At 39.1% G+C, this 24,902-nt stretch overlaps 1 protein-coding gene across 1 annotated transcript in view; it reads left to right on the plus strand.

Annotated features, from left to right (window-relative positions):
- Window positions 1–24,902, plus strand: part of exoc4 (exocyst complex component 4) — a 266,766-nt gene that overhangs the window by 48,016 nt on the left and 193,848 nt on the right. Inside the window, exon 8 of the mRNA XM_033976073.2 lies at window positions 4,653–4,833. Coding sequence (XP_033831964.1) covers window positions 4,653–4,833 — 181 coding nt within the window. The remainder of the gene's footprint in view (window positions 1–4,652; window positions 4,834–24,902) is intronic.

The following is a 24,902-nucleotide window of genomic DNA, read 5'->3' on the forward strand; positions in this document are numbered from 1 at the left end:
TCTTTAGCACTCCAACTCTGTCTCTTTACCGCCCCAACTCGATCTCTTTAGTGCCCCAACTCTGGCTCTTTAGTGCCCCAACTCTGGCTCTTTAGCGCCCCAACTCTGTCTCTTTACCTCTCCAACTCTGTCTCTTTACCGCCCCAACTCTGTCTCTTTACCGCCCCAACTCTGTCTCTTTACCGCCCCAACTCGATCTACGTTAAAATATGCCTAAATACTGTAACATGAAACCACGTAGCTAACACCGAACTTCACGTTTATCCTGAATATCATGCGACTCTACAGTGTATACATTTCAAAGTAGCGGAGGCGACAAGGTCAAAGTCGCGAGTTTGGCGGCGTCCATCTGGATGCTAATGCTAATGCTAATACGACCGCATTGTTCGCTGTCAGTTTCTCAAGGTTGGCGCTCCTTCCCTGTCACGGCACATGAGGGAACGACGGAAAAAAAAAAAAAATCCTGACACATTTCACAGCCTTTCAAAGCTACTTTTGCTTCTTTTCAGAGAGTTGTACCTCAGAGTGATTTGTGCCTGCGTTCGTCTCCATTATTAACATTTACTTGGTGCCGCTGCCAGTGTACCGACAGACAGCAACCCAAAATGGCCTCTGGTGAAACATCAATCCTTTCGCTGCTTTCTCGCTGTACCCTCCCGGGGAACCTTGGACACTGCCCAAAACTTCAGCTCGGTCTTGTAGTGTTGTGGTGTTTGAAAAGCTTTGTAATGCCACACAATAGTAACAAGCTGTTCACTTTAAGCCTGTCAGGATGATTATTATATGGACTTATCGTTCAGTAAATGATATGAGGAACAGTATTTTTCGGGATCAATATGTATCATGGAGACTTTTTGTTTGTATTAGCATAGAAATGTTGGTTATTTTTCTGTTCTACGATCGGATTAGGTTGAATTCTGAACTTTTATGATCATTATAGACACAAACTAACTATTTAAGTTATACATTCTGTCATTTATTTATTGCAGTTCATATTTTTCTAACAATACTGTACATTAAGAATTATTTTTTTGTGAATAATTCGGCTTTACGATTGGGTTTCACTATTATTGTTTATCGTATATTTATTTTAACGATGTATCGCACTTCAAAATTTAGTCTAGTTTACTTCACGATAGCGTAGTTTCAATACTGTTTAGAGCCGTAATGATTAGGCCTGTCGCAATACAGTGGTCCATCATTTATCGCGGGAGTCACGTTCTACAAATAACCCGGAATAGGTGAAATCTGCTAAGTATCAGCTTTATTTTTTACAATTATTCTCTATGTTTTTGTCTGTAAAACCCCTCACCACACACTTTATACACTTTTCTCACACAGGCGTTAACATTTTCTCACGTTTCTCTCTCGTTTAAACTCTCTCAAAGTTCAAACCTTCGTAGGCGTCTTTGTCGGTGCAGAACGTTTCATCGACATCGTGGGTTTTGTCGGGGAGAAAACAAATCGCAAACGTACAGCACTTCAGAGTCACACTGAGATCCAACGTTTATGTAAATTTGTCCGAACACATTCTGTACTGGACAGGAGACACGGCACGGAGGAGACTGATGGACAATGGTCTACAGTCCAACAGCCAATCAGGACAAAGAACACAAGGGTCTACAGTCCAACAGCCAATCAGGACGCAGGACACAATGGTCTACAGTCCAACAGCCAATCAGGACAAAGAACACAATGCACGAAACAGAGAGACCGCGAAAAAGTGAACCGCGATATAGCGAGGGACGACTGTAATGACTTTAGAGACTCATCGTTCAGTATATAAAAGCTGGAACAATAGCAAAAGCAGAAGTGACAAGTTCAAGTTCAGTTTGCTAGTTTGTATTAGTAGTTTTTATTTAAATCAGACCTATTCTGCAAAATGGACTTTAGAGAGATTTTAAGCATGTTATAGTTCCTTCCTTCTGACTGACCCTTTTGTTATTTTTTCAGTGATTCGTGTTTGACTAAATCTTTAATCGCTTATTTGTACACGCCCACTGTGACGTACACACTTTGTACTTCAATTTTATTTTCTTAATCGATGATACATGTAGGATTTGGCAGCGTTTGCGTAATCATTTATCCATAGGAGGAACCGACAGCTACACGGCGCTTTGTTGCGATGGCGTTTACGGCGAAGTAGAAGGTTGAACAAATAACTTCTATGGCTAAATATAACAGCCATGCCTTTTAATGATACCATTTATTTAATATTTGGTTTACTGGGATCATCCTGCTTTGTGTCAGTGGATTAAAGTAGTTTCAATATTATCGTCGATCAAAGTATTTCTCTATAGCGATGTATCGTGCTTCAATTTTATTTTATAATTTTCATGATGATGCGAGTAGAAATGAGTGATGGTATATTGTTTCTATACGGGAATACGAGAGTTTAGTTCTATTTTGAGCCTGTGAACAGTCAAAAATACATAGTGTAGCTTTTTTACCACCTGATTGTCTCCGTGGCGATGTTATTGCCTACCTAGAATGTCCAACAGTACGGCATTAAGGCGCCATTAGACCAAAAACTATGTCTAGATCTGTGAAAACGCCTAAAAAAACACCTGAAATGCTGAAATAGATGCTTAATGCCTTACTGTGGAACATTCCAAGGTAGAGCAACGCTTTCACTACAGATAGAGCAATACTTTTTTACGATATTACTGAAAAAGTTGTAGCATTTTTGAACTATAAGAGAAGCTATTTACTGGAAGTACTACTTGACTTTTTTAAATAATTTGCCAAAATATTAAGCCGGTGTAAAAACGTCTCAAAACTAAGCGAACCAAAACACAACAATCCCTCCGAAATAAAACTACTACAAACTACAAGAGCGTACTAAAACCCGTCAAAGTGAATATCGTTTGATTAACCCTTACTCGTCCCCCCGAGCGATAAAGTGGGCACTCGGTTTGTAGGACGCCGCGGCTCCTCTCTTCACGAACGTAACCTCCGCTCCGCTCTCAACTTCGAGAGCTGTGTCCTTGTGCGGGGGAAACAGTTTTTGGCAAAGTCATACGAACGCATTAGCACTGATGAGGCAACGGCGCGCGCTTCCAGACCACGAGTGCAGCTCCGTGATCAAGTAGAAGGTCCAAATGTTTGAGGCCGTGTTCCGCTTTTCAGCCCGAGTCGGTTCAGACTAATGAGACGAGCGGTTCGTTTGAGGCAGGGCGGCGGAGTTACGGGAAAAGTTCTGGATGTGCTTTGTGCTCAAGGTGACCGCCGAGGTTTGTCCGGGCTGACGCAAAACGGCGGCGCGTGTGTGGAAGGTTGATGGTTTGGTCCCTGCGTAGATCAGTGTGTTTATGATGTTGTGCTCTCGGGCAAGACACTTTATCCAGTACTGAAAAAGACTGATGCAAAAGTATTATTATTACTTTAGATTATATTTTTATATTTAACTTTCTTGTCTTTTTTGATAGAAGTTTGTGTTTCAAACAGGGTGGAATCTAACAAAACACAAGTCGTAAAGTACTGTACACATTTTAGGTATGTGTTTAAGTAAATTTTAGCAGAATACTTTTTTTTTTTGATACTTTTTACTTTTACTTCACTATATTTGAGAGTAGTGTCTGTACTTTCTACTCTACTACATTTTTTAACAGGACTGAAAAGTAAAAGTATTTTTTATTATTGTCTGAGACCTGCTGAAAAGTTAGAAAAAAAGTCGTTTTTTAACATGTTCATAGCTTGAGCAAATAAAAATATAATATAAAAAATATATTTTAAAAAACCCAACATAAATTCTATTGTTTCTACTGAACAAAATTCAACACAAATCTTTTTTTTTTTTTAATAACTGTTTACTTTCATGGTTTCCACAATAAAAAAGTAAATGCATACATACATATATTAGAATACAAATACAAATCTTTATCAGATTCACTACATTTGAAGACTCGTAAGACCTCAAAATATGTGCGGAATACTTTTACTTTTTTCTCTTTAAGTATGTTTTTAAATGGGTACTTTACATAAATGGATTTTTTCATATTTTTACTTTTTCTTGAGCATTTTCTGTATCTGTATTTTTACTTAAGTAACAAAATCGAGTACTTCTTCCACCACTGCTTTGAAATGTGTTTTGTCATATGCTTTAAAATACTTATGTTGTATTAATGGACTAATAATGTTATTATAGCAACCATTTATATTATTATTATTGTGTTGAAGAGCACTGTTTAATTACACTGTCCTCAATAAGTACACACAAAACTGTATAGAAAGTCTTATCCAACACGATCAAATTAGTGTTTTGTTTTTACTTTCAAATAACTGAATTTTAAGGTTTATTCTGTGTTAAAATATATGCCTAGTTTTTCAAAATAATAAAAACAACACAGACCACAAATCAATAACTTCACAAACGATTTAAACCCTGTGGGACGAGCGTGGATGAAAAAATACACAACTCCAGGTCTGTTTTTGATGAGATAACAATATTGTAACATGGCTAAAATCTCCCAAGTGTCAGTTTTGCGTAATATAGGACCTTTAATGCCATTTTCTAACACTGAAATAAGTAAACAGCTCATAGTTCTAAAACCATTGTAATTAATTAATGTCGTATCACATATTGTAAAGAACATGCCTCTGTATAAACTCATCTCACTCTTTCTGTCTGTGCTCTCTGGCTCCCTCTTCAGGCAGCTGCTGGAACTGCTGGAGCTGCTGTTTGACAAGTTCAAGGCAGTGGCCCAGGCTCATAACGTGGTCCTGTCCCACCTGCAGCACATCGCGGTGCAGTGTCCCCGAGGGGCTCAGGAGGAGGGCATCAAACTGTACGATCAGGCCGACGTCTCTGCCAAAATACAGACGGTTCTGCAGGTGAGAGAAAACACTTATGTCACACGTTGGCAAGTTTATTTGTACAGCACAATTCATACACAAAGTAATTCAAAAGTAAAGTAAAGTGCTTTACAGGATAAGAAAAGCATTACAATCACAATACAAACAAATCAAAATGTAAATAATCATCATAAAGTGATGGTTTAGCCCTGGTTTAGTCCTGGTTTAGTCCTAGTTTAGTCCTGGTTTAGCTTTGATTTAGTCCCGGTTTAGTCCCGGTTTAGTCCCGGTTTAGTCCCGGTTTAGTCCCGGTTTAGTCCCGGTTTAGTTCCGGTTTAGTCCTGGTTTAGCCCTGGTTTAGCCCTGTTTTAGTCCTGGTTTAGTCCTGGTTTAGCTCTGGTTTAGTCCTGCTGTAGTCCTGGTTTAGTCCTGGTTTAGTCCTGGTTTAGTCCTGGTTTAGCTTTGATTTAGTCCTGGTTTAGCTTTGATTTAGTCCTGGTTTAGCTTTGGTTTAGTCCTGGTTTAGTCCTGGTTTAGTTCTGGTTCAGTCCTGGTTTAGTCTTGGTTTAGTCCTGGTTTAGTCCCGCTTTAGTCCCGCTTTAGTCCCGCTTTAGTCCCGCTTTAGTCCCGCTTTAGTCCTGGTTTAGTCCTGGTTTAGCTCTGATTTAGTCCTGGTTTAGTCCTGGTTTAGTCCCGCTTTAGTCCCGCTTTAGTCCCGCTTTAGTCCCGCTATAGTCCCGCTTTAGTCCCGCTTTAGTCCCGCTTTAGTCCCGCTTTAGTCCTGGTTTAGTCCTCCTCATGTGAGATGGTTCTTGTGGCTCATGTGGGAGATGTTCTTTGGTGCTGGTCCATGGAGAGACTTGTTCACACTGAGCTGCTTTAAAGTCTCTGAGCCACAGGAGCCAGAGACTGAGCCACAGGACACATGTGTGAAGTACTTCCTGGTTCTAGTCCTGACCTGAGCAGCAGTGTTCTGGATGTTCTGGATGTTCTGGATGTTCTGTTCTGTCTTAAGGCTCGTTTGGAGAGGCCAGTGAGCAGGACGTTACAGTCGTCTAACCTACTGGAGACAAACGTATAGCAAACAAAGTATATATATAAAAATTCAAGCATGTATTTCAGTTTATAGAGGATTAAATAAACATGGGATAAAACAGTGCTGCAAATCGGCATGCAGAATGAATTGGGAATAAAATTCAACATTTCCCACAGACTTGTGTTTTCTTTTTCACATTTATTTAGGAGTATGTTACTTATTGACATCTTTTGGTCTTTAAACATTTTTTTTTAATTATTTATCAAAACTATAGGAAAATATATTGCCAAGTAGTTACGAGGCGTCCCCCATAAACTGCATAAAGAAGTAAGAACTAATTCCTCAATGAGTTTATAAGCACTTTTTACAACTTTCAGATACTAGATCGGAGTTTTTTTTTACGTCAGGCTAAAGCTAACAACTAAATGCTAATGCGCAGAACCTGATTATCAGACAAAAAGTGGTTTGTAAATAGATGCAGACAGCGCGCAACAGACATTTTTTGATCTCAAGAGCTATGTTTACAAGACATCTGCACTAGGGCAAGGCATTTTTGCTCAAATACATGGGGAAAAATCAAGCACAAGGCTTTTAACTTCCACGAACATAAACCATACATGCATTTAACACAAAAATAGTTCAACTTCTTCCTTCAAAGTCTGAACTCTGCTCCAAACCACACGCTTTAAAACGACTCACTCTCGATCTCAGTTCAAATTTGATTAACTAGATATGTTTTTCGTGCCGTATTTCCTTGTATGTTCTTCAATAACACGTCTTCGCCGGAGCGCTTGGTAATTTTCGAGAACGTTTTTTGGGAGAATCGTTTTGTGCCGTAACCTTGACTGCGCAGATCTCACCATAGCAACCGCCAAACATGCCACCAACACAAGTCAACAGCAAAAAAAAACCCATCCTATTTATTTGTAACCGGCTGGACATGCGGTTCCCAGCCAACACTGACAACATCTACGTTCTTTTTATTTGGCGTTTAAACCGTGCTGTGTATTTTGGGGATGTTAACACAGTTGTAACCATGGCATTTAACAAATACGCTGTTAGACGCCAAATCAATGCTTATAATTATAATATTACATAGATTTCTTGTCTAATTATTGCACAAATATTAAACTGGCAAATAGAAACAAACAGTTGCAGGGGGATTTATACTTTTGCCTCTGAGCTAAGAGTTTGCAGGTTCAATTTCTACACATATATGTAACTTTTCTCAGCGGTTGTAGTTGACTAAATAAATTCACTAAACACAAGTCCTACTAATTGATTATTTGAATAAAACAGGGACGTACCAAAAGCTCTCAAAACTATGACGTATCTCTATGTATCTGACACAAACTGCTCTCCCAGACTACACCTGCAGGGGGAGTTCATGCAAAAATAACTATTTATACAGACAAAAGTACAAGGAAATAGGAATAGGATGATATTAAAATGTTGTTGTCGTGTCAAATCATGAGTTTAACCTGTTTTTTTTAACATATAAACACCAAAAAATGACAAAGCTAACTCACTTTCTCTTCTTCTTTCTGCTGTTATAAATCATCATAATCTAAATAAAACGATAAACGATGGAGGTGGTTCGATACCTGCTCAATGACTTGTGTTCTTGGAATGTACCAGAGTGTGGCATTAAACTTATGATCTAATAGCAGAGCCAATTTTGTGCTAATACATGCTAACTCAACAAATTGCATGTTTTAGAGGTTGTTTAAGACCCAAATAACGTTAATGATTGTTGAAACTTTGCTGTCACATCCTGCCTGGGGGGGTACTGCATGCGTGTCTGTGGAGAAATGTTCAGCAGTTACCACGGTGAGACGACGAAATTGTCTGAAAACGCAAGAAAAAACCCAAAACAAATTGATTTAAACAGCAAATTTCCGCGCGACTGTGATGAATACGAGCGTTTATGGTTACGTTTGCTAGCTAGCTCGTGACGTTTGGTAGCTAGCTTGGGACACTAATGTTATTTGAGAGGAACTTGTTGAAACTCGTCTGTTCTAGTCCAAACTAAATCGGCTCTTTATGGTCAGATCGTGTTAAAACAAAGCTCAGATTAAAGCATAATTTAAGTAACGGAGCTTCAGACAGAGCAGTGCCTTCAGTTAGCATCACCTTCCCCCAGTTATAATTTCAGTCGTCAAATAATCCAGATTTTTGAGTCGAGCCAGTCATATTTAACCCAGTTTCTGTCCGTAAACCTCCTGCCAACAGTCACCTCGGGGCTGTTCCTCTTCCCCGTTTCCGCGATGCACGATAATGTAATCTCTTCATTACAATACTCATTAGATTTTCTTCTTCACTGCCTTGTGTTATTATTTCCTGACCGATTGTATCAACATCAAGCCTCTCATCCATCAACACATCTAGATCTGTAATACACTTGCTCACACGCTCAATAATACCCAATGCTAACCCCTTATGTAGCTTGTAATTTCCTTCTTAATCTCATTATCTTGTTTTTTTTTTTCCCCTTTTGCCCATCTCCCCAAGTTGCCTCTACCTCTTTGGTTAAGCCCAGTGTCACATATCAAAAACGGGAGAAATTAAATCCTTCCAGCTCGTGTAGTTTTCTCAGTTTTATTGGATACTGAGCTGGTTCTTATCTCCCTTCCTATGGTTCACAAAGAGGCAGAAACCAAGTCCACCATGTCCAGCGGTGGTTCTGATCTCTGTGTTAGCCCGTTATCATTTGGCTAGCGTGTTTTTCCTCGCTACTACCGGTCCGCAGTAGAGCACGCTTTTATCAAATTACTAAACAAGATTAGTTTTTCACACCATGATCCTGTTTGTAAATGTTTTAATGTAGATATAAACAGTACCAATCCGTAATTTACATATTTATTTGGATTTTATTCTTCAAACGGTGGTATTAAGTAGCGCTGTACAGTGGTGTTGGGGCAATTCTAGGTCCAAATTATCTCTGGTTGACTCGCACTGCATTCTGTTTAATAAAAAAATGCTCATTACAGACTTTGTGGGGGGCCCCCTTGCTGCGCTGGGCCCCTTAGTAAACATTAACCTTCGCCCCCCTCACTCCGACGCCCCTGCAAATCACAAAGTTTGCAGTTTTTTAGGCATAACAACTCTATAAGTTCATATTTCAGTGTTTTCTCAAATGTTAGCGCTCCTGAAGTTCTTTACCTTGTACCGTTTGCTAGCTAGCTTGTGACTGTAATGTTATTTGAGAGGGGACTTGTTTAAACACAAATCAGCTCACGTGTTCAAACAAAATCAGCTCTTTATGGCCAGATTGTGTTAAAACCAAACTCAGATTAAAGCCTAACTTGAGTAACAGAGATTCAGACAGAGCAGTGCCTTTAGTTAGCATCGCCCCTCCCCCAGTGATAATTTTAGTAGTAAATTAATCCAGATTATTTCAGTTATCAGTTCATATTTCAGTCCTCTCTTAAATGTAAGTGCTCCAGGAGTTCTTTACAATGTGAACAGAATCAACTTTTTTTAACAATTATTGGAAATCTAATCTAACAGAACACTTGAAATATTGTTAATAGTGTTTTTTTTTTCCAATTCTGCTATGGGAAAGACAAGATTATTACGTGGCACTGCGTCTTTCACTCCGTTCCTCCTCCGACATCTTGATCTCCTGCTCGCTCGCCACAAATATGTAGCATGTAGCATATGTAGCTTTTAGCAAGTACCGTGTATTATTGGCACCTGCAACAAGGACAAACAATGAACTAAGACAAAACGAATGGCCGTCCAGCGATAAATATTTACAACCCAAATGAGAAAGGAGGAGTTTTTCACCATTTTGGATTAATAGACACAATATAATCATGGCAAGTAAATAAAAAAAACACGATTAGAGCATTTTTACAAGCAAAAATAAGTAAATTCATCCATGTAGTCTCTTATCCAAGTCCAGGTCGTAGGGGCAGCAGTCTAAACCGGGATTCCCAGACGTCCTGCACCCCGAGACACGTCCTCCAGCTCCTCTGACGGGACTCCGAGGTGTTCCCAGGCCAGCCGAGAGACATAGTCCCTCCGACGTGTCCTGGGTCTTCCCCGAGGCCTCCCCCCGGTGGGACATGCCCGAAACGCCTCCCTATGAAGGCGACCAGGAGGCAAACGGAACAGATGAACAGAGCCACGTCAGCTGTATCCGTGGTCTTAGTGTTTTATATCAGTTCAATTTATACTCGATGAATAAATAAATAAATAAATGAAGCTAAATACTGACTGGTTATATCCTGGTGATGTAATATTGTCCTTCAGAAAGCTACAGTGATCTACAGAGGAACCGCTTTGTGTAAAATATTCAGATTCTTACTGTATCACCTTAAATCCCGACTGATTCTGTTAACAGCAGAGCACAGTTCTTTAAAAAATAAATAAATCCACAAACATATGATCACTTATCTATCTTTCACATGTATCAAGTCATATGTTTCAGTCTTGCGCCCCTCCCGGGTTTTTTAACGTGTACAGAAGAAACGTCTAAATTGGTTTATATTTTCCCCTTTGAAAGCCGCAGATACCAGGTTGACCTTTCCACATGACATGCCATCAGACAGAGTGAGGAGCTGACAGCAACACAGAGTGCACCCATCACCACTCTCCATCAAAGTGCGACCAAAGCCTCGAAAAATGTTCAACGAGGTAAACAAGCTTCGAAAAGTCAGATGTGGAAGTATCGATTGGTAGAAGAGTTTTTAATTTTTATCTTTTTAAAATCCGTGGTTACTGTTTTGGACCGTGGCTGCGAGGAAGGTCTTGAAATATGTGGAGTCTTATGTCGTTTCTTCAAAATATTGTCCTGCAAAAGTACATCAGCATTGTCTTTAAAGTTGAAGTTTCTATCTGCAATAATTTTATACAGTCTATGGTTTTGTAGGACTACAAGGCTGGAGCTTAAAGCCTCTAGAGAATCGGTGCAGTGTTGACTTGTTGGTCGCTCGTTTATCGCGGGGGTTACGCTCTAAAAATAACCCAAAATCCGCGAAGTAATCAGCTTTATTTTCTACAATTATTATATACACTGCCTGGCCAAAAAAAAAGTCACCATCTGGATTTAACTGAAAATGGCATCTTGAAAATGGCGTCTGGAAAATGGTGTCTGGAAAATAATCTTGAAAATGGCGTCTTGAAAATGGCGTCTGGAAAATGGCGTCTTGAAAATAGAGTCTTGAAAATGGCGTCTGGAAAATGGCGTCTGGAAAATAATCTTGAAAATGGCGTCTTGAAAATGGCGTCTTGAAAATGGCGTCTTGAAAATGGCGTCTTGAAAATGGCGTTTTGAAATTGGCGTCTTGAAATTGGCGTCTTGAAAATGGCGTCTGGAAAATGGCGTCTGGAAAATGGCGTCTGGGAAATGGCGTCTTGAAAATAGTCTTGAAAATAGTCTTGAAAATGGCGTCTTGAAAATGGCGTCTTGAAAATGGCGTCTGGAAAATGGCGTCTTGAAAATAGAGTCTTGAAAATGGCTTCTTGAAAATGGCATCTGGAAAATGGCGTCTGGAAAATGGCGTCTTGAAAATAGTCTTGAAAATGGCGTCCTGAATATGGCGTCCCGAAAATGGCGTCTCGAAAATAGAGTCTTGAAAATAGCGTCGTGAAATTGGCATCTTGAAATAAGCGACTTGAAAATAGTGATAAAAAATTGCTGAAATATCCATGAATCACTCCAAAAAACAACTTCAGAGCATCAATGAGAAGGAAAGGAACAACTATAAACTATGAAAAGTCCATTTGTCATCAATGCAAGATCTTGGTGGAAAATTAACGCAACACTGGATGGAAATAAATCTTGTTGTTGACGTTGCAGAAGCGAAATCGAAACATCATACGTTTTTTGCTGTAAAACCCCTCACCACACACTTTATACACTTTTCTCACACAGGCGTTAACATTTTCTCACATTTCTCTCTCGTTTAAACTCTCTCAAAGTTCAAACCTTCGTAGGCGTCTTTGTCGGTGCAGAACATTTCATCGACATTGTGGGTTTTGTCGGGGAGAAAACTAATCGCAAACGTACAGCACTTCAGAGTCACACTGCGATCCAACGTTTATGTAAATTTGTCCGAACACATTCTGTACTGGACAGGAGACACGGCACGGAGGAGACTGATGGACAATGGTCTACAGTCCAACAGCCAATCGGGACGCAGGACACAATGGTCTACAGTCCAACAGCCAATCAGGACGCAGAAATATATGCACGAAACAGCGAGACCGCGAAAGGTGAACCGCAATATAGCGAGGGACCACTGTATATCAGATTTTAGTGACAAAACTTTTCAGAAATTCTCCATTGAAATGACTGGGATTAACTTAAAGCAAAAGTGGGCGGGACTGAATAAGGTCAATAGTCATCGTGATAATATCTAAATATATATCAAGATATTAATTGATTTGAGCATCACACACCTTTCAATAGCAGCCGTGTCTTTGTTATCCAGTGTGGAGCGTCTTTATAACCTTTCTTCGCCTGTACAGTGTGTAATCTTAAGTGTTACCTGAATGTTTTACTCTTGCTATAATGAGACAAAAGTGTCGTAATTGTCCTACAGAGTTCACAGGTCGCACCCTCCCTCCGCGTTCTTCATTAAGATCTTTCTACTCAAGTGTTATTTAACGCATATTCACTCGGGACGGTCTCGTGGCTACCGTCGTCCGTCACTTTCACCTTGTCTTTTGGGGTGAAGCGTGCGTGCTGGTTAATTGGCTCGCTGTTAGCTCGCGCCGCTATAGGCTGGGAGGCCGGGTGACCGCGCTGTGTACCGCGTGTGACCAGACTACAAATCACACTTTTAATGAGAGGACGGCGTTCTGCTGTCAGGGAACTTTGAGGAAGGAGCTTTGGGAAATGTGAAGATGGATGCTGACGATCTGCTTACTGTAAACTGTTTGATATTGAAATGTTATTTTTAAATATATATGAGTGGTTTTCAGTGGAGCTGCATGGGCCTGTGTGTACCTCTTCATAATAGAGTCAGTAAATACTTTTTGGGGCAGAATTTGTCCGTGTACGAGCTGTTTGTGGTGTAGGGTCATCAAAGAAACTGATACTGGGATAATCATCGATACTGAAACTAACAAGTATTGATGCTAACAAAAAAATATGTACATGTATAATAATAATAATAATAATGATAATACCAACTACAACTACTACTACTACGACAACAATAACTACAACAACAGCAACTACAACAACTACTACAACTGCAACTACAATAACTACAACAACAACTACTACTACAATAATAACAACAATAACGACGATAATGACAATAATGACAACGACAGAGACAGTAACAACAACAACAGTAACAACAACAATAATGACAACAATAACAACAACAATAACGACAACAACAATAATGACGATAACGACAATAACGACAACGACAACAACAATAACGACAACAACAATAATGACGATAACGACAATAACAACAATAACGACAACAACAATAACGACAACAATAACGACAACAACAATAACGACAACAATAACGACAACAACAATAACGACGACAACAATGACGATAACGACAACGACAATAACGACAACAACAATGACAACAATAACGACAACAATAATGACGATAACGACAATAACAACAACAATAACGACAACAACAATAACGACAACAATAACGACAACAACAATAATGACGATAACGACAATAACAACGACAACAATAACGACAACAATAACGACAACAATAACGACAACAACAATAATGACAACAACAATAACGACAACAACAATAACGACAACAATAATGACAATAACGACAACGACAATAACGACAATGACAATAACGACAACGACAATAACGACAACGACAACAACAATAACGACAACAACGATAATGATAATATAATGATGATAATAATGATGCTTTTTCATATTTCTGAATCGTTTTAGGGTCTTGAGCAATCACAGGACTGGTATAAGATATTTTTGTGTATTTTTGGGTTGAAAATTAGATTATATTGTTAAAAAAGTGATTGAAAATGTTCAGCCTTGGTATAAAATTTGAGTTAGTGAGATGAAAAGATGGAAACTTAACTTGTTAATACAGTATATGAAGAGCCAAAAACATAGGAGGGTCTGTGATGTTCTTTTGTGAAATGGTTTTAAAATGGCCGCTTTGATTAAAAAAACAAACAAAACATCTAAAATCATTATAAATATTTGTCAGTTTTCTGTTGTGGTATGAATTTTAGTCCATATTGCTCTGCTCTTTCTGTAAGTTGGAAATAGTCTTAACATTTCACAAAGAAAAACAAACAAACCAAATAACATCGGTCCATTTAAAACATTAAAAACAGAAGCAGGTGTGAGTGTAAATGTTTATCACCAGATTATTAAAGTGCATTAGTTCATTAGTTTATCCAGTTTTACATGTCCTTCAAATGTTTTCCATTTTTGAGAACCAAAATAATCCAAAGTGTTTTTCTCATTTCGGTTCTAGTGCCGTCTGTTTTTAGATGAAGACAATCATGAGATCTTGGATGAAAAGTTCTTCTCCATCTCTGCTCTTCCCCCTCTAATGCTCCTCTGTCTCCTCCTTTCTTATTCCCTCCCTCTCTCTCTCCTCCTCTCCTTTTTCTCTCTCGTCTCTCTCCTGCTGTCCTCTCTCTCTTCTCTCTCTCCTCTTTCTGCTCCCTCCCTCCTTTCCTTTTTCTCTCTCCCCCTCTCTCTCGTTCCTCCTCTTCTTTTTCTCACTCTTCTTCCCTCGCTTTCCCCTCTCTTTCCTCTCCTCTCTCTTTTCCTCCCTCCCTCTCTCCTCTTCTCCCTTTTCTCACTCCTCTTCCCTCCCTTTCTCATCTCTCTCCAAGTCTCTCTCTTTTCTCCTCCCTCCCTCTCTCCTCTCCCTTTTCTCTCTCCTCCTCTCCTCCCTCCCTCTCTCCTCCTCTCCTTTTTCTCTCTCCTCTCTCCTCCTTTCTCCCTCCTCCTTTCCTCTCTCTCTTCTCTCCTCTCTCTCATCCTCTCCTTTTTCTCTCTCCTTCTTTCCTCTGTCTCTCATCTCCTCTCCCTCTCTGTCTTCTTCTCCTTTTTTCTCTCCTCTCTTCCCTCCCTTTCTCCTCTCTCTTCTCCTCTCCTCTCTCTTTCCTCTCTCCTCTCCTCCTCTCATTTTTCTCTCTTCTCCTCTGATTGTACTCTCTCTCCTCTCCTTTTTCTCTCTCCTCTCTCTCCTCCTTTCTCCCTCTTCTCTCTTTCCTCTCTCTCCCTCTCTCCTCTTTCTCTCTCTTTCCTCTCTCCTCTCTTCTCTCTCCTCCTCCTCATTTTTCTCTCTTCTCCTCTCATTGTGCTCTCTCTCCTCTCCTTTTTCTCTCTCCTCTCTCTTTCCTCCTTTCTCCCTCTTCTCTTTTTCCTCTCTCCTCCCTTCTCTCTCTCCCTCTCTCTTCTTTCTCTCCCCTCTCTCTTTCCTTTCTCTCTTTTTGTCATTTTAATTCACACTATAATCTACAAACACATTTAAATTTCCATAAACCTTGAGCTTTTATCCATATTTCAACACCGTCACCTCCTCACAAACAGAGCTGGAGTTGTGTTTTATTTCACTCACTCACGTTTGAGTCACACTTTATCATTAGTCTGTGACATCTCCAAACCTCAAAACGCTCTGTTCCACTTTGTGATGTCATAAAGTGGTAGTTTTCACGTTAACATCTTCTTTTTTTTTACTTTTAGTTCAGTAGAAATGGTCAATTCCGGTGCTGAGATGATCCAAATGATTCTAGAAATGAAGGTGTGTGGAGTTTAAAAACACAGCGGAGCACTTCCTGTATCACCACACGATGACATCACAAGGTGGAACAGCACGTTTACAGTTTGAGAGAAGAACTAAACACGCATGAATGAAACAAAACACAACTCCAGGTCTGTTTGTGACGAGAAAACGACATTATGACACAGATCAGATTTAAAGTCAATCAAAAAGAAACGGTTTAATAATGAACAGACGGCGATGTTACAAACGTATAATCCTCACGGTTACTTTAATATTCCGCTCCGTACGTGGACGCGTCGACACCGCGGATATGAGCGGGAACGAAACGCCAGAAAGCAGCCAGAGGACAATGATCTGTTTTAATTAGATATGAGGCTCAGACATCGGCAGTTCACTCCTCGCGCCCTTCGTTTTAATCAATGTGTCACATCCATTCTCTCCTGTGATATACTGTCATATTTACATTTTCCACAGAGAACACATCACCGCGCTCTCGTATATTTTTATTTTGACGTCAACTTTTAATCCGCGAAGTAATTAAACGAACTCGCCACAGCCTTAAATGTTAATATTAGACTTCGTTATTATTAGATTTTGGAAATAAGATGATGGATGGGTAGAAGTGATGGGTAGTTTTCTCGTAAGTGTTGGATTTAAGTTGATGATTTACCACAGCTCTCATAAAAAAAAACTGTTATTGTTCAGTTATTGATGGCGACTGGCGGGAGATCTATCTAAATTTGTCCTCACCCGGTGTAAAAAAAAAAAACCAACCAACCTTCTTGTTTTGAGGCACGATGCTAAACACTTGGACACGACTAAACCAAAAAGTAAAATGTTCTTCTGGATGTTTTGTAACTTTTCTGGTGAGGTATGGTTTATAAGAGAGGTGAAAACATGATTTCTGTTTAATGTCTTTGCTTAGACCTTAAATATTGTGTACTGCAGACATGGAGATGAACTGATACACATATTTATTTTAGTTACGCACTTCGGCTGTTCATATACCTGAGACAAAAGGCCCTTTTACTCAGTCTTTTCAGTGACATATTCTGCAAAAAGTAAGACCCGAGCTCTTGGGTGACATGGCTTTATTAATTTATCTCTTTTATTTAGGCTGATCGGGACCTGATGAGTGTAAAAATAAATAATTATCTTTTTACATTATGTTGTTTGTGAGAAAAGTGATGTAAAACTAATGTCCTCATATGTGGACAGAATATGCGGCCCAGAATTGGACTCTTTTACTATTAATTTGTATTACGGGGGGAGGCCCATGTGACACTTCTTGCCCCGGGCCCCAAATTTCCGTTTACGGCCCTGCTCGTCCAGAATATTCTCCGTTAAATCGTAGTTTTTTTTTCCGCAAACAAACAATAACAAAATACAATACTATAACAGTTCTTTAAGCGCAGAACTTATTCATACGTTTAAATTATAATTATTCTTATCCATAACATTTTAAACTATCAGCAACTTTATTAATTATAATCGTGATATTATCGTTAATCTAAATTATTTTGGCCGTGATAATCGTGACACTACATTTCAATAACCTAAATAGCAGGTAAAGCGGTGACATAATTACACAGTTACGTTAATATTTCTGTATGAATTCATGTTGAACGGTCGTAAAAATGGATTCGTTCAGTTACTTAGTTGGTGCGAAACGAAACCACGTAAACTCCTTGGTTCAAAAACACTTCAGTCGACTCGTGTGCACTTTCCATCAACACGAGAGCTTTGCAGAGAAGTTCCCTCCAGGTTGGACATCGACACGGCTAAGCCCGCTGCCGCCGCGTTCGCTGTAACTGTGTCAGAACTTAAGAAAGCTATTGAAGTTTGAAACACCGGATCAATAAAGGGGTGTACGCGGCAGTCTTTCTTCTGCGACTGGGAGTTTGAGCTCAAGTTGGTAACGAGGCCTTTCAGTCAATATGTTTTGTGACAAGACAACAGCTGGGGGGTTTAGGGAGACCAAAGTGTCAAAATGTTGTGAAATGAGGGTTGTAATTGCGTGGATCGGAAGACTTAAGGGGCTATCTTTAGAAACAACAACCTTTTTGAGAATTCTGTTTTCAGTGTCGTTGCCTCATCAAAAGTTTGAGGGATTTATCGCGCTCCTAGACTAAAAAAAACCCACAATATTTGAAACAGCTTTGACCGATTTAGCCAGAAAGCATCGTACAGGAAAGTAAAATGAATGTCTCTTTTAACGTTTTAGTTTTGAAAATAAAACGGTCAAATAAAAACGTGAGATGAGGATTTTGGTGTTAATTTCGAGTTGTTCCGTAACCCGTGGATAGAACGTTTTTAGGCCAGTGTTTTCCAACCTTTTTTGAGTCGTGGCCCACTTTTGTCGGTATAAACTCGCTTTAGTGCACCATCCGCTAAAACTTTATGAAATGACACCAGTTTGAGCATTTGTTTTTTGTGTTTTTTTTGTTGGGAAGTTGCTCAGAACGCCTGGAAATGCCTCGAGGGACTCTAGTGTTCCCTGAAAATCAATGTTTTTAAGCAGTGTCACCGCCAAATGAAGGATGAAATGGTTCGCAATGGATTTATAAACGTTAAAGTTCGAATTTTTGCTGTTCTAGATGGTGATTAAAGACGCTGTACCTGATTTTTACTGTTTTATAAACCTGAAAAAACAGAAATACTTTAATTTTAAAACAGTTTGCAGCGGTCCAAAGTTATTCCTAACACATTCGTAACGTCCTAATTATCCACCATGATGAGTTTATAAGCACCTTTCACAACTTTCTAAACACATTTTACTTTATTACATGAAAAAAATCGAGTGTGGCCCCTTGAGATGACAAGATGCAAAATAGATTGAAACCAGTTTTTGAAAAGAACCCAGCTCTAGTTATGTTTGGTAGATTCGAGCGCACTACTTTTGGTTATTTTTTAAGATTTAAACCGTAAAAGATTGAATTAATAACATTTATGACTCATTACAGATACAAACTAAGTACTAAAGTGTTTCATTCTGCTGTTTATTTATTGCAACGCATGATTTTTTAGCAATATTGTAGATTTTTTAGATGTTTTGTGGTTTAAATCTGCTTTTTTTGGCATAAATTTGTTGAAATATTATCGTTTATCGTCTGTATTCGCTTCAACGATATATCAAACTTCAGAATTTGTTTTTGCCACAGCTCTATTCGAGTCTTAACCAGGTTAAATTTGCAAAGTTTTAGCCAAGTTTTAAATCAGAATTAATTATTTGTTTAGTCGTGGTTTAATTAACTGCCTTGTCTTCGTATGAAAAGTGCTCACCTGCACACGTTTGAGTGACTCTCCTCTCGTCCCAGTCATTTGTTGGGAGTTAGGGCCTAATAGACGAAACACAAGACAATTACTCGCCTTCTCAGAGTGCACGGGCCGACATAGGAACATTTGGTTAGAGTGGAATAAACGGGAGAGCTCCTGCTAATGAACGACAAAGCCAGACTTGAATGCTGCTATTCTGTTCTTAATAAAACTTATAGCACTCAGCTGCAAGTTTGGGAGCAGACCCAAGTCACTCAAGTGCAGAATCACTCGGGTTGATTAGGTTTAATCTTGGCACATCCGCTCTCACTCTCTCACTATCTTTGGTTTTATCTGCTGTGAAGAGCTTTACATCTCCACATTTTTACTTTTAGTGTCTGGCAGTCTCGCCCGGAAACATCGATTTTCAACTGCATGCCCCCGCTTTATGTCTGGATATTCCCACCTAGAAACTCAAACTGCTAAGCCAACACATGTAAAACAGGCTAAAAACTTTGAGTAACACTTTTGCAATTCTTACATTTTAAAGAGGAGGTATTATGCAAAGTCGTTTTTTTCCTTTCTATCGTGTTTTAATGTTGTTCCCTAAACTAATAAAAACACACTAGAAGAGGTTTTAAATGTCATTCATTCATGTTTCAGTAATTTAGCGATCGTTCCCGGGCACTATTTGAACCCTTTTTACGGTTCGCTGTAAGATTCTGTACAAAGCTCCGCCCACAAATCTACGTCACCCATTCTCCCACGTGATTATTCTCCGTAAATAAACAAAAACATGGTGTAAAAAACGACGCAGCGACTTGACAAACCTGATGTGATGTGCAGCAGTTTCATTAGCAGAACGTGCTCTGATTGTGTGGTCATAGCGCTCTGAAGGGGGAGTGGCTTAGCGTGGAGAGCAAAGGGAGGGAAGACTCAGCGACTCTTTTTTTTTTTTCTTAAACGTTTGTAAATTCTGTTTCCTCCTGCTTTTACAGACCACCACATGCTGTCTTCATCAAATTAGAAAACGCTTTATTTTTTTAGTTTTCCCACTCCTTTTTGAGCTTATCTAAGGATTAATTTGTGAAATGTGATTTAAGTGTATAATAAAATAAAATAAACTTGTAAGAAAGAGCGATATGAGTCACTTTGGGATAAGAGCTGATTCGCTGTGGCGTGAGTCGTCCATCCTGCGTCACTTCTGCACCACAAAAAAAGCAGGTTTCATTTTCAAAACTCATTAAACGCTCGTGTTGCTCACAGGCTCCTAAAAATCAGTTTAAATCAATTTTGTCCCTTTTTTCCTCGAGTTTTCAGACAATCTATAAAGTTATTTGTCGGTGTTTGCTATTGTGTGCATTGTGTCTCCATAGCAACTGCTGAACATTCTACCATAGACATACAGTATCAGTAGGGATTCTGCAGTGTTGTAAAATTCCACACCGACCCCACTACGTTCTGCTTTTTATCTACACACAGACGACGTCAAATATGTGAAGCGAGGTTTGTGGAATTATGTAGCGAATAAAAAAAGGTAAATAACTGTTAAATAAAATGACTAAATAACTTTTATTTTAAGGAGCCCCCCCTTTCCTTTGTTATACATTTTTAGTAGTTATTTAAAACTGTGTAATCCCTCAGTCGTCCAGGTCTGATCCACAGCAAAAGACAAAGTTCAGACCCAAAGCAAACAAAGCAAACAAAAAGAACAATAGGAGGGCCATTAACCATTGAATTAAGGCTGAAACTGGAGAAAACTGCTGTTTACAGTTTCAGTGTAGTTAGCTCCTCCCTTCAGACAGATATAAGGCAGTGTCCAGCAATAATCTGACCAGAAATGACGAAACGACTTGGACGAGCAGCGAAACGTCTTCACTCCTACAACGATTTGTCCAGTTGACAGATTTAAACTTCGTCTTTTGCAGCAGTAGTTATTTATTTTTTCCTTGCTACGTTCCCCCGTATATCTTACTTGATATATTTGAGGTCTTTTGTATGTGTCTAAAATGTAGAAAATAAAGAAAAAAACAGGACAAACATGAGACGGTGTGTCCAAACTTTTGACCGGTCGTGTATCTTCAACAATTCAAAAGCAGCTCTGAGAAAACAGACGCCATTTTGAACTCTCTATTGAACTGTTAAATGAGCCCTTGGCACCTGTATTCTTCTTAGTGTCTGTAATAGGCCCTGTTTATTTTTCTCCCATAATCCTTCGCAACGCCTTTTATCTCCTCTCCTCTTTTGCTGTATTTGTTGGTTCTACCTTTCCTCGCTGCCTCTATCTTTCCTCCCTGCTCAAGCCTGCCAAGTTAATTGCCTTCAAAGTTCACTCTGTCTCTGGGCTAATGCAATTTAAGTAGGGTCGCAGCCCTTTTCATCAGACCAGTGCTGGCATTTCATTAAGTCCATTCGGGTGTTCGTTCACAAGCGATCGGGGGTGCTCTCTCCATCGTATCATCATTAGTAATTAATACAGTGTAGGATTAGCAGCGGGCTAGTAGCAACCGCACAACTAGCATCACTGTGGGGGATAAGGGCTGTTACATACGATGTGATGGATTTCTGTAGAATGAGAGAGTTAATTTATTTTATTATAATTGGGTTTTAATGGGTACACGGAATAGTTTGCAAACCCAATTTTGTCCAACCTAAGGCAAAATACATTTCATGAAAGTATAATTTAATCATATTATTACATAAACATTGAGTTTTGAAACTAAAGACCCATTCTATTCCGTATGTTTGTCTTTTTTCTTCTTTTAGCCCCGTTGCCGTTTTAAAGCTACCGTCTGTACGCGTGTTTAACATGCGCAGACTATTGGACAGCAGTAACGCAGGCAGCATCTAGTGGTGATATGTGAGAATGCAACCGAGCCAGATGGGCCAATCTAATTACACATTGCAGCTTTTAAAATCATGTTTTTATTAGTAATTTAGGCTGAAAAAAAATCAAGAATTGTTACTGTTGTGCTCTAGACATGGGACGATATTGAAAATTTTGTGTCACGATTATTATGTTCCAAAATAATTGCGATTAACGATTATATCACGATATTTTTAAAAGTTGCTGACAGTTTAAAATGTTATGAATAATTATAATTTAATCTGGATGAGCAGGGCCGTCAGCAGAAATTTGGGGGCCCGGGACAAGAAGTCTCACATGGGCCCCCCTCTCATTCAAATTAATAGGAAGAGAGTCCAAATCTGGGCCCCTTAACCGCGGGACTACAGACTTTGTTGTCCCCCCGTCGACGTCGCTGCGGATAGTCGTTTTTTCTGGTGATTATCATGATTATGTAAAATGTCCCACAAACGATTATTTTCTACCCTTTTTATCACAATAAACGATATTATTGTTTACTGTTGTGCTCATAGTTAACTTATAGCGGTTGTACAGGCAAAATATAATTTATCTAAAGGCACAATATGTAACTTTTCGGATGCTTTGCCTAAACATTTGCGTCTTCTTCACTGATTTGTGTTTTTATTGCTAAAAAATACCTCGAAAAACATGCACCGAATGAGGCCCCTTCTCCTCACACGCTCTGACAAAACTTACAAAGACGAGCGGACCGGGAGCACATCCAGGCGACAGACCCTCCACCGGGAAAAAATTACACCCAACACCTTTAAAAGTTACTAAATAAGCTTTTTTGTGGGCTCATCTATTTCCCGCTAAAATCATTGCACTGTGAACCCACCAACCCATTTTACACAAATTACCTGGCTTCCTCTCAATCGATTGAACATTGTAAGTACCTGCGCGCGTACGATTGTGAATTAGCATTGACGCTAGCATGCACAGGCTTCCCCATGCATGACCGGGGCTCTCTCCGGCTAGCGTTAATTACATCATTATGCCGGGGATGGATCTCCGTCTGTTCGACCATTACTCCCGCCCCGTCCTGGCTCATACCGCGCTAAGCCGCAGATTTGTACCCACATGCGTTAAATGACTCCGCTAAATTATGAAGCTATTAGATACGGGGGGCTATTTTAAAACATATGTAGAATACGCGAGGAAAAGAGTGTTGCACCGAGTCAGATGAAGCTGGAAGAAATAGAAATGTGAAATACGGGAGATTTATCATCAGATTTTGAGAAATGGAAGTCGGTGAGCGCGAGAATGATGTAGTGGACCGAGTTAACTTTGTCTGGCCGCGGTCTCGATGTACTTGTTCAGCTATTGTTAGAAGTTGATAAGATTTTTATGAAGCGTGATGGGACAGTGATGGATCTCACCATGGATCATACAGACGGATTATAGGGAAATGGAGATGAGGGGGTATTTTTATATAGTGGACATTAAAGGCTCATATGCGAGGCTATTTTAATATTTTGTCCAAAGACTGACAGTGATTGAAAGTAACGTTGTTCTGATACTGATACTTGGCCCGAGTGTATTCACTGATACCAGCCCGTTTCGTATGTGTTTGTGTGTTTTAATAAAAAGATTTTGTTCAAAGTTCACATTTTGGTAACATGTATTTTCTGGACTATAAATCGCTCCTGAGTATAAGTCGCACCCGCCAAAAAACGCATAATGATGGAGAAAAAAACATATATTTCACATATAAATTGCATCTGAGTATAAGTCGCACTGGAGTATAAGTCGCACCCGCCAAAATAAAATGCATAATAATGAGGGAAAAAAACATATTTCACATATAAATTGCATCTGAGTATAAGTCGTTCCTGAGTATAAGTCGCACCCCTGGCCAAACAATGAAAAAAAGTGTGATTTATAGTTCGGAAAATATGGTAACTGCTTTTAAGAGCCTTTAATAGAACTGTTATTTTGTATATGAAAATTACTTTTTATTATTAAAACAGGAGCATGTTTTGTGTTTATTGTTGTATCTTAATCAGGAATGTTGTTCCGATACTGATACTTGGACTTGTTGTACTCACTGACAGTCCATTTGTATGTGTTCATGTGTTTTAATAAAAAAGATTTTGGTCAAAGTTCACATTTTGGTAACACGTATTTTCCAGTGTATAAGTCACACCAGCCAAAAAAAATGCATAATAATGAAGAAAAAATATATATATTTCACAGATAAGTCGCATCTGAGTATAAGTCGCACCCCCGGACAAACTATGAAAAAAGTGTGATTTATAGTTTGGAAAATACGGTAACTGCTTTTAAGAGCCTGTAATAGAACTGTTATTTTGTCTATGAAAATTACTTTTTATTATTAAAACAGGAGCATGTTTTATCTTTATTGTTGTATTGTAATCAGGCGTGTTGTACCGATACTTGGCCTTACAGTACGAAGAAGTAAACTAACGCTACTCCATTTTGTTACAGTACAACAATAAAAAAAAAAACCTCTAGCTAAAGTCTCTCTCTAAAGAAAATCTATAGAATAAATGAGATTTTGAGACTAAAGTGTTACAGTCAGATGTTTAATGGTCTTGATGATGAGTTGTGCTGATTTAAGCACTTTCACTTTTCTACTTGTTCACTTTGTACCACAGAGTGAGGATAAAAACAGCAGTGAGGCCCAGAAAAAGACCTCAACCTCAGAGCACATGGATCATTCTGCAGAGGAAACAAAGTCTGTGTTAGCGCTGTTGTTGTGTTAGCGTTGTTGTTGTGGTGTTAGCGCTGTTGTCGGGCTGTGCTCTCCGTAGTTTTTTTTTTTACCAAGTTCAGCATTCACTCGAAAGGCTAAATGAAGCTTTTCTGTCATTGTTAGCGTGTTTTAAGTGTTTGCAGAGCCTCCACAGTTTGCATTTAACCTGCTTTGGGTGTTAGCGTTAGCATTAGCCGCAGACGTCAACAGTGACAGTGCTCGCGTCTACGGGTCCTCATTCTGGAAAATACAAAGCGGTATCAGATCGGTTATATGCTCTGAGTACTCGACGATACTGATACCTGAAAAATGTGCAGTATCAAAGCTTTTCAAGATGCCATTTTGTCGTACCATAAAAGTATTACATTGTGAACATGAAATTGTAGATGTTGTTAAAATATTTGTTATGCCTAAGAAGTTTATTCTGCTCTCTATAGCTCAAATCTTACGTTATTACATAAAAATTGCAAAAATGTCCTCACTATTTAAAAAAACAAGTACCTA

Source organism: Periophthalmus magnuspinnatus, chromosome 12 (assembly GCF_009829125.3).
Source record: "Periophthalmus magnuspinnatus isolate fPerMag1 chromosome 12, fPerMag1.2.pri, whole genome shotgun sequence".
In the NCBI taxonomy this organism is placed as follows: Eukaryota; Metazoa; Chordata; class Actinopteri; order Gobiiformes; family Gobiidae; genus Periophthalmus; species Periophthalmus magnuspinnatus.